Raw genomic sequence first — 12815 nt, 5'->3', positions numbered from 1 at the left:
AAAACACTTTGAATCCAGCGTCTACCTTCCGTCCACCTCATCGAGATACTCGCCGCTTTTAACGAGACACTTTCCCACAAATCTGTCCAAGAAGCCACTGTTTATACATCAAACACTATCCAGCACTATCCCAGAATCTACACATCAATTACTGTATACATAAGGCAGAGCTTATGACCAAGTGTATTGAGGATTTACACACCATGTTCTTCTCACTGATCATGAACGACCACGATGTTGCCCATCACGCAAATGCATGTTCCCGTGCGCTGCTCCGTGACACCGCCCACATCTGTAAGGCCCGTTTGGGGAACTGGGTAGTTCCGTGTACCTGCGTGTTTGCCCTGTTCCGGCTACCAGCGTATCCGGGCCGGGTCACCGACGGCTTCGGGGATCTCAAACACCGGGCTCGGTCTAAGTTGACTGAGCACTACTGTAAGTCGCTGGGCAGAAGAGCTGTTTGATATCTTGGAGAGAGCAAGAGGCTGGACTGGACTGGACTGTACTGGACTGAGAGGCCCGAGTGTACAGGGAGCATGTCAGAGGGCGTGAAGTGTGTGTTCTGATTGGAAGATGTCTGTACTTGTGTGGTGGGTAAGATTGTCATTGGGAATGCAGACTAACCAATGAAAGGGGATGAAAGGCCACCAACACCTGCCTTTTATGTTCATACACACACACACACACACACACACACATAATACAGATACACACACACACAGGCAGGGAGTGTGAGGATGGCGTGTGAGTGGAGAGGGGCTGGCAGCAAAAGGGAATGGAGGGATGCAAAGTAAGAGCAAACAGGAAGCAGACAGTGTGGGGACAGGAAATGGGAGGTGGAGGCGGGATCTTACTTTGGGTGTGGGACAGGACGCAGTAGAGAGGCGGGAGGTTGCCTGGGCCCGGGGCGATTCGGAGGGCGTGGTGCTGAGGGAGGCAGTGTCCCGGGGGAGAACCTGAACACCCCGAGAAATGATGGAGTCTGGAATCTAACACACACACACACATACAAAAACAGATAACACACAAACACACAGATACATATCACAAACACACACATTATATTACATCCTGGGTGAAGTACTGAAAAACTGAAACACCTCATTTTATCGGGCACTAACCATGTTTTCACGAAACAGTGACATGGCAATACTGTGCAGATTAAACGCAGGTGATGAATCACACGGGTGGACTGGATGGTGGTTGGCTGAACATACCTGCCAGTCTCTGGATGGCGTAACAGTAAAATGATGATTAGATAAACATGGCCCGACCACAGTGGTGGATTAGGTGAAGAGCAGGAACAAACACACACACTCACACACGCCCACACATCCTCCATTGGTGGGAATGAAACAACACACATGCGGCAACGCATGAGGATGAATGTATTTCACGAGCCCTAAACAACTACACACCAAACACAATGAACACACTAAACATCTGGGAATATTAAGATTTGGTGTGTGCTTGAACAGTCTTAAAGCTTGTGTACGTATGCAAATGTAGAGCCATGCCCCTCCCCTCCTGCGTTACCTTGGCAGCGATGGAGGCCGCGGTGAGGTGGGAGGAGGAGCTGTCCTCGGCTGACGCCACTCCGCTGTCCTTTTTCTCCTCCTCTTCCTCTTCGCACTGCACGCCCTTGTCCTCTGTCTGCCGGTGGGGGCTGGAGCCGGGGGGCGGAGATAGAGGGGGCGGGGGCGAGGGGAGGTCCTCTAGCTCGTTGGCTACTTCCTTCACCTTGACGACGGCCTCGCGCAGCAGGTCGATGGCATGCGGCAAGGCCGGCAGGATGAACTGGAAACATTCCTGCAGCAGAGAAGAGAAGAGTTGGCACAAGAAGAGCGTCAGCACAGGAGGGTCCATCCTGAACCGTGTAATGGATGTAAGATCAGAAAGATAACCAGGAGCACGATGAATGTAAAAAACAAAAAAAACAAAAACTAGTTTAAAACTCAACAGAAGCAGAGGATTGACATGAGTTTGTATTAAGTGAGCAGCTGGAGTAGAGACAGCAAAAAGACAAGCTTTGCTTGGAAAGGCAGGAGCAGGGTAAAACTAAGACAGAACGGCATTTAGCAGGGAATCCAAAGATGGGAATGGAATCTGGAGTGGAGAAACGTTCTGGAGCCGCTAAAGGGGTTCCAAAGGGCTTCCTTGAGGAAGGGGCGATTGTGGAAGAAGGGAAAACAGACAGTGCTGCCTTTCTCTCCGAAGAGGCATGGCATCGCTCAGTGGAGTGAGAACAACATAGCTGAAGCAGGAGGTTTGAGGCATTGGCTGACAGCCTTACACAGGGTTCTGGGCTTGGATCTGCTGGTGGACGTGACAGAAGACACCGAAAGTGGACAGCCAGGCACCGGCCGTTGGCTTTAAGACCTGTAAGCTCGGGCGTGAACTATTGGGAGGAGAGTGTAGCTGGAACCAGCCTGGTCTTTAATGGGGCATAACCATCAAATATGGTAGCAATTATACCACTATAGCGCAAAATCAGGAACAGGAAAGTCTGAGAGAGGACTGAAGAGAGGGAGAATACAACTGAGGGTTACAAGACTTAATATTGCGATGAGACAGGTTTTTTTTCCCTGAGAGTTGATGGTAAGTGTACAGAGGCTACATTCAGGGTGGTAACGAAATGAGAAATACCGACAAAGGAAGCAGAGAAAGAGATACCATTAAGACGACTACAGCACAATGAATCCAGCGAATGAGGATGTCCACCTGCCGTGTAAGTTTAAAACAGACAGCCTCTGTAAAAAATAAGCAGTTAATTTCCACATGAATGTTGAAGTCACCTAGTTAGCGTCAGAGCAGGAGACAGGGACAGGTCCGACGTTAGAAGTTAATTCCGTCAGAACGAGGGAGGATTTATAAACGAATAACAGCGGCAGCGGTAATAAGCTACTGACCGTGAGCATCAAGCGCTCGATGGACGCTCTGTCACGAAGTGTAATTTTTCGGACCCCTTGGCCTTCCCAGCGGACAACAGTCAGACCACTCCCCCTGCCTCTCAGCCGTTGCCAGGTTTCGGTCAGCGAGAGAAGATGGAAATTTTCTTCACAGTCGGGTAATTGGTTAGCGTTTCTGCGTCAGCTACAGACGGAGGGTCAGAAGCGCTGACCGAAGCCGTTGCGGTTTGCTACGCGAGCCAATAACATCTCAGTCAAGGCCAGCGTGAAGCACTTTGAGACACGGAAACTAGGAGAGATGGCCATGTCTGACCCACTTGATCCGGACAACCGAGACCTTCTGACCCCCCTGACTAACTAGGTCAGAGAGAGAATGAGAGGGAAACACTGACCATAGTTTCACAGAAGTCAAGTGAGGCCCAGGTCCAACATTTTCAAAACTCAGTCTAAACAGAAAAAAAAAAAAGTTTTTTACACAAGATAAACAACATCCATACACTGTTAAGAAAAATGATTAATCTCGCTAACAGAATTATATCTTTTATATGTTCATAGCAACTGTCTGAGAGCTCAGAAACATAGAGGCAGAAAGGCAGCTGTACTACCCTACATATAAAGCACAGCGTAGTGCAGAATGACTGTAACCAGGCCCAGGGTACTGCAGAATGACTGTAACCAGGCCCAGGGTACTGCAGAATGACTGTAACCAGGCCCAGGGTACTGCAGAATGACTGTAACCAGGCCCAGGGTACTGCAGAATGACTGTAACCAGGCCCAGGGTACTGCAGAATGACTGTAACCAGGCCCAGGGTAGTACAGAATGACTGTAACCATGCCCAAGGTACTGCAGAATGACTGTAACCAGGCCCAGGGTACTGCAGAATGACTGTAACCAGACCCAGGGTACTGCAGAATGACTGTAACCAGGCCCAGGGTACTGCAGAATGACTGTAACCAGGCCGAGGGTACTGCAGAATGACTGTAACCAGGCCCAGGGTAGTACAGAATGACTGTAGCCATGCCCAAGGTACTGCAGAATGACTGTAACCAGGCCCAGGGTACTGCAGCATGACTGTAACCAGACCCAGAGTACTGCAGAATGACTGTAACCAGGCCCAGGGTACTGCAGAATGACTGTAACCAGGCCCAGGGTAGTACAGAATGACTGTAACCAGGCCCAGGGTACTGCAGAATGACTGTAACCATGCCCAAGGTACTGCAGAATGACTGTAACCAGGCCCAGGGTACTGCAGAATGACTGTAACCATGCTCAAGGTACTGCAGAATGACTGTAACCAGGCCCAGGGTACTGCAGAATGACTGTAACCAGGCCCAGGGTACTGCAGAATGACTGTAACCAGACCCAGAGTACTGCAGAATGACTGTAACCAGACCCAGGGTACTGCAGAATGACTGTAACCAGGCCCAGGGTACTGCAGAATGACTGTAACCAGGCCCAGGGTAGTACAGAATGACTGTAACCAGGCCCAGGGTACTGCAGAATGACTGTAGCCAGGCCCAGGGTACTGCAGATTGATGGAACCAGGCCCAGGGTACTGCAGAATGACTGTAACCAGGCCCAGGGTAATACAGAATGACTGTAACCATGCCCAAGGTACTGCAGAATGACTGTAGCCAGGCCCAGGGTACTGCAGAATGACTGTAACCAGGCCCAGGGTACTGCAGCATGACTGTAACCAGGCCCAGGGTACTGCAGAATGACTGTAACCAGGCCCAGGGTAGTACAGAATGACTGTAACCATGCCCAAGGTACTGCAGAATAACTGTAACCAGGCCCAGGGTACTGCAGCATGACTGTAACCAGACCCAAAGTACTGCAGAATGACTGTAACCAGGCCCAGGGTACTGCAGAATGACTGTAACCAGGCCCAGGGTAGTACAGAATGACTGTAACCAGGCCCAGGGTACTGCAGAATGACTGTAACCAGGCCCAGGGTACTGCAGCATGACTGTAACCAGACCCAGAGTACTGCAGAATGACTGTAACCAGACCCAGAGTACTGCAGAATGACTGTAACCAGACCCAGGGTACTGCAGAATGACTGTAACCAGGCCCAGGGTACTGCAGAATGACTATAACCATGCCCAGGGTACTGCAGAATGACTGTAACCAGGCCCAGGGTAGTACAGAATGACTGTAACCAGGCCCAGGGTACTGCAGAATGACTGTAGCCAGGCCCAGGGTACTGCAGCATGACTGTAACCAGACCCAGAGTACTGCAGAATGACTGTAACCAGACCCAGGGTACTGCAGAATGACTGTAACCAGGCCCAGGGTACTGCAGAATGACTATAACCATGCTCAAGGTACTGCAGAATGACTGTAACCATGCCCAGGGTACTGCAGAATGACTGTAACCAGGCCCAGGGTAGTACAGAATGACTGTAACCAGGCCCAGGGTACTGCAGAATGACTGTAGCCAGGCCCAGGGTACTGCAGAATGACTGTAACCAGGCCCAGGGTACTGCAGAATGACTGTAGCCAGGCCCAGGGTACTACAGAATGACTGTAGCCAGGCCCAGGGTAGTGCAGAATAACTGTAACCAGGCCCAGGGTACTGAAGAATACCTGGTACAGAACACAAGGTATCAGCGAGCTTGTCTAAAAACTAACAGTGCACACACACAAATAAATTATATACTGTATTACATAGTTATCTCTTCCCAAGAAAATCCCACGGTTTTTATCACGGTTCTTGCAGAAAACTGCATAGACTTACATCAATGTATACCAACATTTATACTTATGTCGTTTAGAATTTAATGAAACATTATTTATTTAAAAAAATAATGCTTTAATTAATTTGTATTATCATTGAAAATATGTATTATGTTAGTGGCGTTCCTCTACATCACATCTGGAAAAAAACCTCATGACTCTTGTTGCTAAGTCACCGTTAAACTCCCTTTAGCCCTTACGGGACCAGACTTGTGTGTGAGAGTGTGGTTGGGGGGGGGGGTGTATTGCCTATTTGACATGTCACTTCTGCTTGTCCAATGCAGGTCAATCACTTACGAAGGTTACGGCAGTTAAAAGAAAACCCTCCTAGGAAATCTAACAAGTAAACCCTCATATATTAATGAACTCTGAGAGTCAACAGAGTATAGCACGGTATAAAAAAATAACAAAAGGGCGGCTATACCGGCAAGGTTCGTTTGGCAAAAATGTAAGCTTCCACGGTTTGTTTTCTTCCGTAAAGGGGTCAGAGTGAAGAAGAGAACATCCAAGGTTTAATAACAGAATCTTATATTTGTATATCACGAGGATGCATTTACTGGGAAAAAAAGTGTGAGATACACAAGCAACGTAAGAGAAACATCGGCAGACGTTTATGACAAGAGTTTACATAAGACCCAAACAACAATGACTTACTAGTTAATAGAAACATGAAACCAGGTGAAAGGGGGTAGAAATTGTGGCTATCTGTCTGTGTTCCAGCACAGATACAGATACAGATAGGTTCCAGTGCAGATACAGCACGTCCTGAGGTAGACAAACAAACAAACAAACAAAAACGAACCAATCCAACTCTAAATGCTCTTGTCGTGCGTCCTGCTAACCACCAGCCACGCCCTGTCCTCACACACACACACACACACACACACACTGCCTGTGGGACATTACCCAGACTCAACTGCAAAACACTCCTGCATGAAGTCTCATGCCAAGTCTTGTATCTTGTACCTTTTGCCTGTTTGCTGTTTTTTTTTTTTTACCTTTGCCCTGTTGCCTGTCTTTCTTGATCCTGTTAGCCCAGGTCTGCCACTGGACAGTTTGACCGCTCTGCCTGTCGTCTTTTTGTGGACGTTCTGTGTTTTATTTGAACCTGCTTCCTGTCGTCTGTCCGAAACGTTACGGTTCTAATGTCGTGTTTGCCTACGTGCGGCCTACTGGGAAAGACAAAGGGGAGGAAGAGATCGAACGAGAGTGAGACAGATGGAGAGAAAGAAACATCTGCTGGATGAGAGACACAGAGAGCAAAGGAAAGTGTGAGTGACAAAGACCGAGAAAGTGAGACCGAGAATGAGAAAGTGGCAAAAAGAAAGTGAGAGAAAGTGAGGCAGAGAAGAAGCAGTTGGAGGGAGAGTAGAGTGGAGTTGGACCCACAGAGAGAAGGAGAAATAGAGAGAGAGAGAGAGAGAGAGAGAGAGAGAGAGGCCTTGGGACATTCTGACTGTGTTCTCTCTACCTTTCACTGTGTCAACAGATTTGGAGCAGTTACCTCAGGGTAAGGAATCGCACCAGGATCTCTGCACCCCACCGCACACCCCGTCCTGAGGCAGTACAGAGGAGGGGCTCAGAGAACATGACGAAAGAGACCTTAGTGGGGCACACCCTCAGCAGGAGAGGGCAGCCAGCCTTCAGGCCCCACGTCTGAGTAAACACTGCTGGAGTAGCCAACACACATGTCCTGAAGGTCTTGGCTAATCGACACACTGGGTGACTTCTCTGATGTAAGAAAGAGCTTAAGATCTTAAGATCCTTTTCTTGTGCTAAATGTCAGTGAAAAGGAAGCCCAGAGTGGACGTTTCCTCCTGGAATTCTGAGCCGCATCAGAGCTGGAGTCGAACCGTTTGACCGCTGGGAAGTTTCGCTCTAACATCTGGACACAGTACAGTTTCCCTGGTGGATTGCTGAGAGCCCAATGATGATTGGTCATGTGTACCAGGAAGGAGTTAGAAAAGCGATCCCTCCTGTTTAGCCATGACTAAGGCTGTTTGATTTTCCTAGAAGCAAAGGACGTTGGGCTCGCCAGTCCACACCGGTAGTCCTGCTTCTCCAGAAGAACCGGTCCATCCGAAGTCGAGGCCGCACAAGCCCAGAACCCCAACTATGTGGTCTCGTAAAAAAAAGCAAAAAAAAAGCTACCAACCCCTCTGAGCACCGCACACCCAAAATGCTGCCATGCACCAGAAGATGGGTGTCAAACTCAGGTTACTCCTCGAGGGCCAGTCGCTGGTGTTTTCTCTGCACTGACTCAATAGCGGCGATCAGCCAGGAGCCTGGCACCGTTGGTCCACATTGCAAAACAGCCACATTTGTACGGGGCACTCTGCGACCCTCGGAAGCATCCGGGGCGTGTCTTCAAAATGCCGGCAGCTTGTACCGGCGAAGGAACTGTGAATCATGAAATCGGTAGTGTGGAAGATTCATTAAAGGGCAACGCTGCCAACACTGATCTCTTACACTCGATAAGGTCCAGGTGCATTTCATGCGATGTACAGTGTGGAGAAAGTCAGAGGGCGTAGTCCGTACACGTGTCGCTGTAACTGCTCCAGGGACTCGCCGCTGACGCTAATATGGCAGCAGATGGGCGGAGGTGCTGTAAGTGATCCTTAACGAGGAAGAGATTACACTGATGAAGAGGACAGGACGGGTAAGCAGACAGAAACAGATGGGAAGGGGAGTGCCAGAGAGAGAGAGAAAGATGAAGAGAAAGGGAGGGAACGCATGGGCCAGGGAGAGAGAGGGCGTGAGAAAGATGGAGACATAGTGAGAGAGAGAGCGAGAGAGAGAGACAGGTCAGGGAGAGGGGGAAGAGAAACTGGATGGAGAAGAGAGCAGATGGAAGAGAATCCCTAACCCCCCCCCTACACACACACACACACACACAGTACCTGTGAGCCCTTCTTGCTCCCAGGGAGGTTGATAATGAGCGTTTTCCCACGGATGCCACACACTGGTCTGCAAAGAGAACATTTCCAATTTATATCATTAAATCCAAATCTCAAAAAAAGCATTTTCCAACTCTCGTGCGGCTCCCTGGCTGTTCAGCGGTGCAGAGATTAAGTTTAGGTCGGCTACTGAAGTTCAGGCTCGAACCTGAACCACGTGAATACAGGCTTTCTCCCTCTTCATGTAAAATCTCAGCTATCCAGGTGCCTATAAAACATGGCAGACTGTTTACAACACTCCATCATGTGATCCCCCCATCCCCGCCACAGTAATCAGTTTGCACATGAAAGCAGAGGTGTTCGTTCAGGAGCCTCAAGCCTTCAGACGCAAGTCTTCCCACCTCAGTAGGCTGGAGGCTTGGAAAGAGGATCTGTTTCCTCCCCCTTGTGTGACATTCCTATCATAAGGCATGATATATAGAAAAATGGTGTGGCGGCGTGACATTGGACAAAACTGCATGATATGGTCTAATATGGACTATGTCTAAAGAGTGTGAGATGTTTACTCTAAAGAGTGTGGGGTGGTTACTCTGTCTAAAGAGTGTGAGATGTTTACTCTAAAGAGTGTGGGGTGGTTACTCTGTCTGAAGAGTGTGGGGTGGTTACTCTGTCTAAAGAGTGTGTGATGGTTACTCTAAAGAGTGTGGGGTGGTTACTCTGTCTAAAGGGTGTGGGGTGGTTACTCTGTGTAAAGAGTGTGTGGTGGTTACTCTGTCTAAACAGTGTGAGGTGGTTACTCTGTCTAAACAGTGTGAGGTGGTTACTCTGTCTAAAGAGTGTGTGATGGTTACTCTGTCTAAAGAGTGTGGGGTGGTTACTCTGTCTAAAGAGTGTGTGATGGTTACTCTGTCTAAAGAGTGTGGGGTGGTTACTCTGTCTAAAGAGTGTGAGGTGGTTACTCTGTCTAAAGAGTGTGTGATGGTTACTCTGTCTAAAGAGTGTGTGATGGTTACTCTGTCTAAAGAGTGTGGGGTGGTTACTCTGTCTAAAGAGTGTGTGATGGTTACTCTGTCTAAAGAGTGTGGGGTGGTTACTCTGTCTAAAGAGTGTGAGGTGGTTACTCTGTCTAAACAGTGTGGGGTGGTTACTCTAAAGAGTGTGCGATGGTTACTTGCCTGTGTAACATCTCAGATCTACAGTAGGGTTAAGGCTTACATCAGCTATTCCTGATGATGGTATTCAGTCATCAGCAATTTTTAATATTTATTTCATTATGCAGTAAAATGATAATGAATAATAAAGAATAATCCCATAGCCATAATCCTCTAACAGCTCGTGCAACACATTATACCAGCAACGTTATAGTGTAACTACAGTGTCACATACTGAATACATTGTCATATACTGGGTACAGGGTCATAGCCTGAGAATCTGTTTTCCATTAAAGCATCCATTTTCCATTAAAGCATACGTGCACAGCTACACATTTTTACTCAGTATATTACACTGTAATATTACAGCCACACTGAAACAGATGCTGTAGAATGGTCACACTACTACAAAACTACAGTGCTACCGCAGTGCTAACTTAGCAAACCATTTTCTTGATGACTTTGACAATGGCAGTATTTAAAAGACTTGCAATGAGTTGTCAGCATGTGGGTGGAGACCTAAATCTATATTTGTGTGTCTTAAGCGTGACTCGAGCCCCACGAGTGTGCCTCGAGTCTGCCTCGTTTCCCTCCCCCCACCCCAGCAGGGAAACTGTAAATACACATTCTAAGCATTTCTGCAAAAGTATTAGCATGGCGATGTCACGCTTGCGTCCCAGAGCGTTCCCTGTTTCCTTGGTTTCCTCCCTGTACTTCCGTGTTTTCCTGCGTTCGTTCGGTTTCCTCGTTTACTGATCTCCTCCTATAGTTTTCAGCTGCTCCTTGTTAGTCTCATTGGTCTTCTTTGTAAACTCGGCACTCTGTTCCCCTCCATTCGCTCTCTCGTTGTGTTTCCTTCCGTCTGAGCCTCTCACGTTTTCTTGCCTGTTCCTTGGTTCTTTCGTCTCCTCTCGCTCATGTTGTTTGGTTGCGCTACTCGTGTTCCGGTTTTCTCTTCTTTCGTCTCAGCCTGGTTTGTACGGCGTGGTTCTCCCGTATTTATATGTTTATTTGTTTATCTGTTTTTAGTCAATTCTCTCTTCGTTACCACTGTTAGTTATTAGTCTCCTTAGTCCCTTTTTCCTGCTTTGTTCACTCATCAAACTTTCTTATGTTTGTTTACCTTTGTCATATTATGTTTGTTTCCTTTTGTCATGGCTTCATTGGAGCTTTCAGACATTACAAGTGAAAGCAACATATTACCACTAAGTTAAAAAATAATGTTCAAATGTATGAAAAAAGTTCATCGAAGGTATCAAGTGTCAAGCACACTGTTGTTCTTGGAGTGTTTACGTTTACTGTAATTTCCTTATGCAAGTCTGATATATTGAAGCTGATATACACTGATAATACGGCTACACACTCCTCCAGTATGACACCTGTGCTGGCAGTTTGTCAGGGGCCAGAGGAGGTGGAGCTTGCCTGCACACACCTGGAGAGGAGGCGGGGCATGCTGGACCACTCACCTTGAGAGCATGCCCAGAGGGGTGACGTTTAGAGAGCCCATCAGCATCGCCAAAGACATGCCCGGAGCCTCCCGCTCAATCACCTCTTTAGTAGCCTTTGGAGGGATGGAAAGAGGGTGCAATGAATAAAGACAAACAGATGGGGTAGAAGTCTTTTTGCTTTGCCATAACGTAGCCTACCTTGTGATAAGACACTTCCCCATAATGCAATAAACTTCTCATAACCACGAAGGCCCAAGCAGCTGCTAATACAGTTCCACATGCAGATGTTCACGCCCACTCTCACGCCCACTCCCATGTTCACGCCCACTTCCACATTCATGCCCACTCCAATGCCCACATCCACACCCACTCCCACACCCACATCCACATTCACATCCATGTCCACATCCACACCCACTCCTGCGGCCACGCTCATGCCCACATCCACTCCCTACACTGAACCTAAGCTCCCTCCAGGTGGATGGTGGATGTGTACATGTAGCAGTTGTTCCTGTTCCAAGCCCTCTCTACATGCAGTGGTGTTTCTCTACTCTAACGCTGACCTAGGCCATCAGTGAATATCTGTGGGCTCCTCCAAGTGTGTTAAAGCAGTAGATCTCATGGAACATATGGTGGCGCGTTTGGGCTCTGACCTGGGATGCTTGTGGAAAATAAACAAGCATTCCGGATTCTCTGTATTCCTGTTATTCATCATCTGGGATCTGTTACTTTTCTTCCATATATTAACATGTCTGTGGAAAGGCAGCAGGTAATTTAAGAAAGAGAAAGAGATCGAGAGAGAGAGAGAGAGAGAGAGAGAGAGAGAGAGAGAGAGAGAGAGAGAGAGTGTGTGTGTGTGTGTGTGTATGCAAGTGATGGTGAGGGGATTTTCTCTCCCTGGTGTGTGTTCTTTGTCCTTGAGTTGAATGACACTTTAGAAAGAGAGGGAATAGAACAAGGGAACAGATCAAAGGAGGACAGAGAGAGGGAGAGAGAGAGAGAGAGAGAGAGAGAGAGAGAGAGAGAGAGAGAGAGAGAGAGAATCACATCATAGGGGTATAGCACATTTTTACTACACCAGTGAAGGGAAGCCACTGTTATACTTAGTACTACACACACTGGCTGGAAATTCATCCTAATTAAACAGGAGGGTTTTTTTTCTCTGTGAGACACCCTCTTCAGCATCACTGCTGGGCTGTAACACACGGCACTGCCAATCTGTAACACACGGCATTGCCGGTCTGTGACGCACATCTTCGCTGCCAGCCTGTAACACACGTTTTCCACTTATATCTGCCTTGCTTTCATCCCCTTTAACATCACATTAGGGTCAAAACAGCGAGGTAAGAGGTGCGAGAGGGGTGAAGGGAAGAGATAGCATGTGTGTGTGTGTATGTGCATGTGTGTGTGTGTGTGTGTGTGTGTGTGTGTGTATGTGCATGTGTGTGTGTGGTTGGGGGTGTGCATATGCCCCTGTGCTGCTTGTTAGCACTGCACAGTGATCCAAAACCCTATTTATTTATTGTTATCACAGTATTAGCTTTTGCGGTACTGATATCACAGAAAGCTTCTATATGCAAACGTGACCCCTAACTGATCCTACGCTTTGTTGTGTGCTGTGTGCATTCCTGCCCTATCAGAGACGTTTCAGATGAGAATGCTTTAGAAAC

General features: G+C 47.9%; 1 protein-coding gene across 9 annotated transcripts in view; it reads right to left on the bottom strand.

Moving 5' to 3' along the window:
• Positions 1 to 12815, bottom strand: part of gphnb (gephyrin b) — an 86366-nt gene that overhangs the window by 31663 nt on the left and 41888 nt on the right. For all 9 annotated transcript variants that reach the window (XM_027015632.2, XM_027015569.2, XM_027015589.2 and 6 more), the window contains exons 5-8: positions 11164 to 11258; positions 8550 to 8616; positions 1537 to 1809; positions 855 to 989 (exon numbers count right to left, since the gene is read on the bottom strand). In XM_027015632.2, coding sequence (XP_026871433.1) covers positions 855 to 989; positions 1537 to 1809; positions 8550 to 8616; positions 11164 to 11258 — 570 coding nt within the window. The remainder of the gene's footprint in view (positions 1 to 854; positions 990 to 1536; positions 1810 to 8549; positions 8617 to 11163; positions 11259 to 12815) is intronic.

Source organism: Electrophorus electricus, chromosome 3 (genome assembly GCF_013358815.1).
Source record: "Electrophorus electricus isolate fEleEle1 chromosome 3, fEleEle1.pri, whole genome shotgun sequence".
NCBI lineage: Eukaryota > Metazoa > Chordata > Actinopteri > Gymnotiformes > Gymnotidae > Electrophorus > Electrophorus electricus.
The sequence above is the reverse complement of the archived record's forward strand: the minus strand, read 5'-3'. Positions and strand labels throughout refer to the sequence as shown.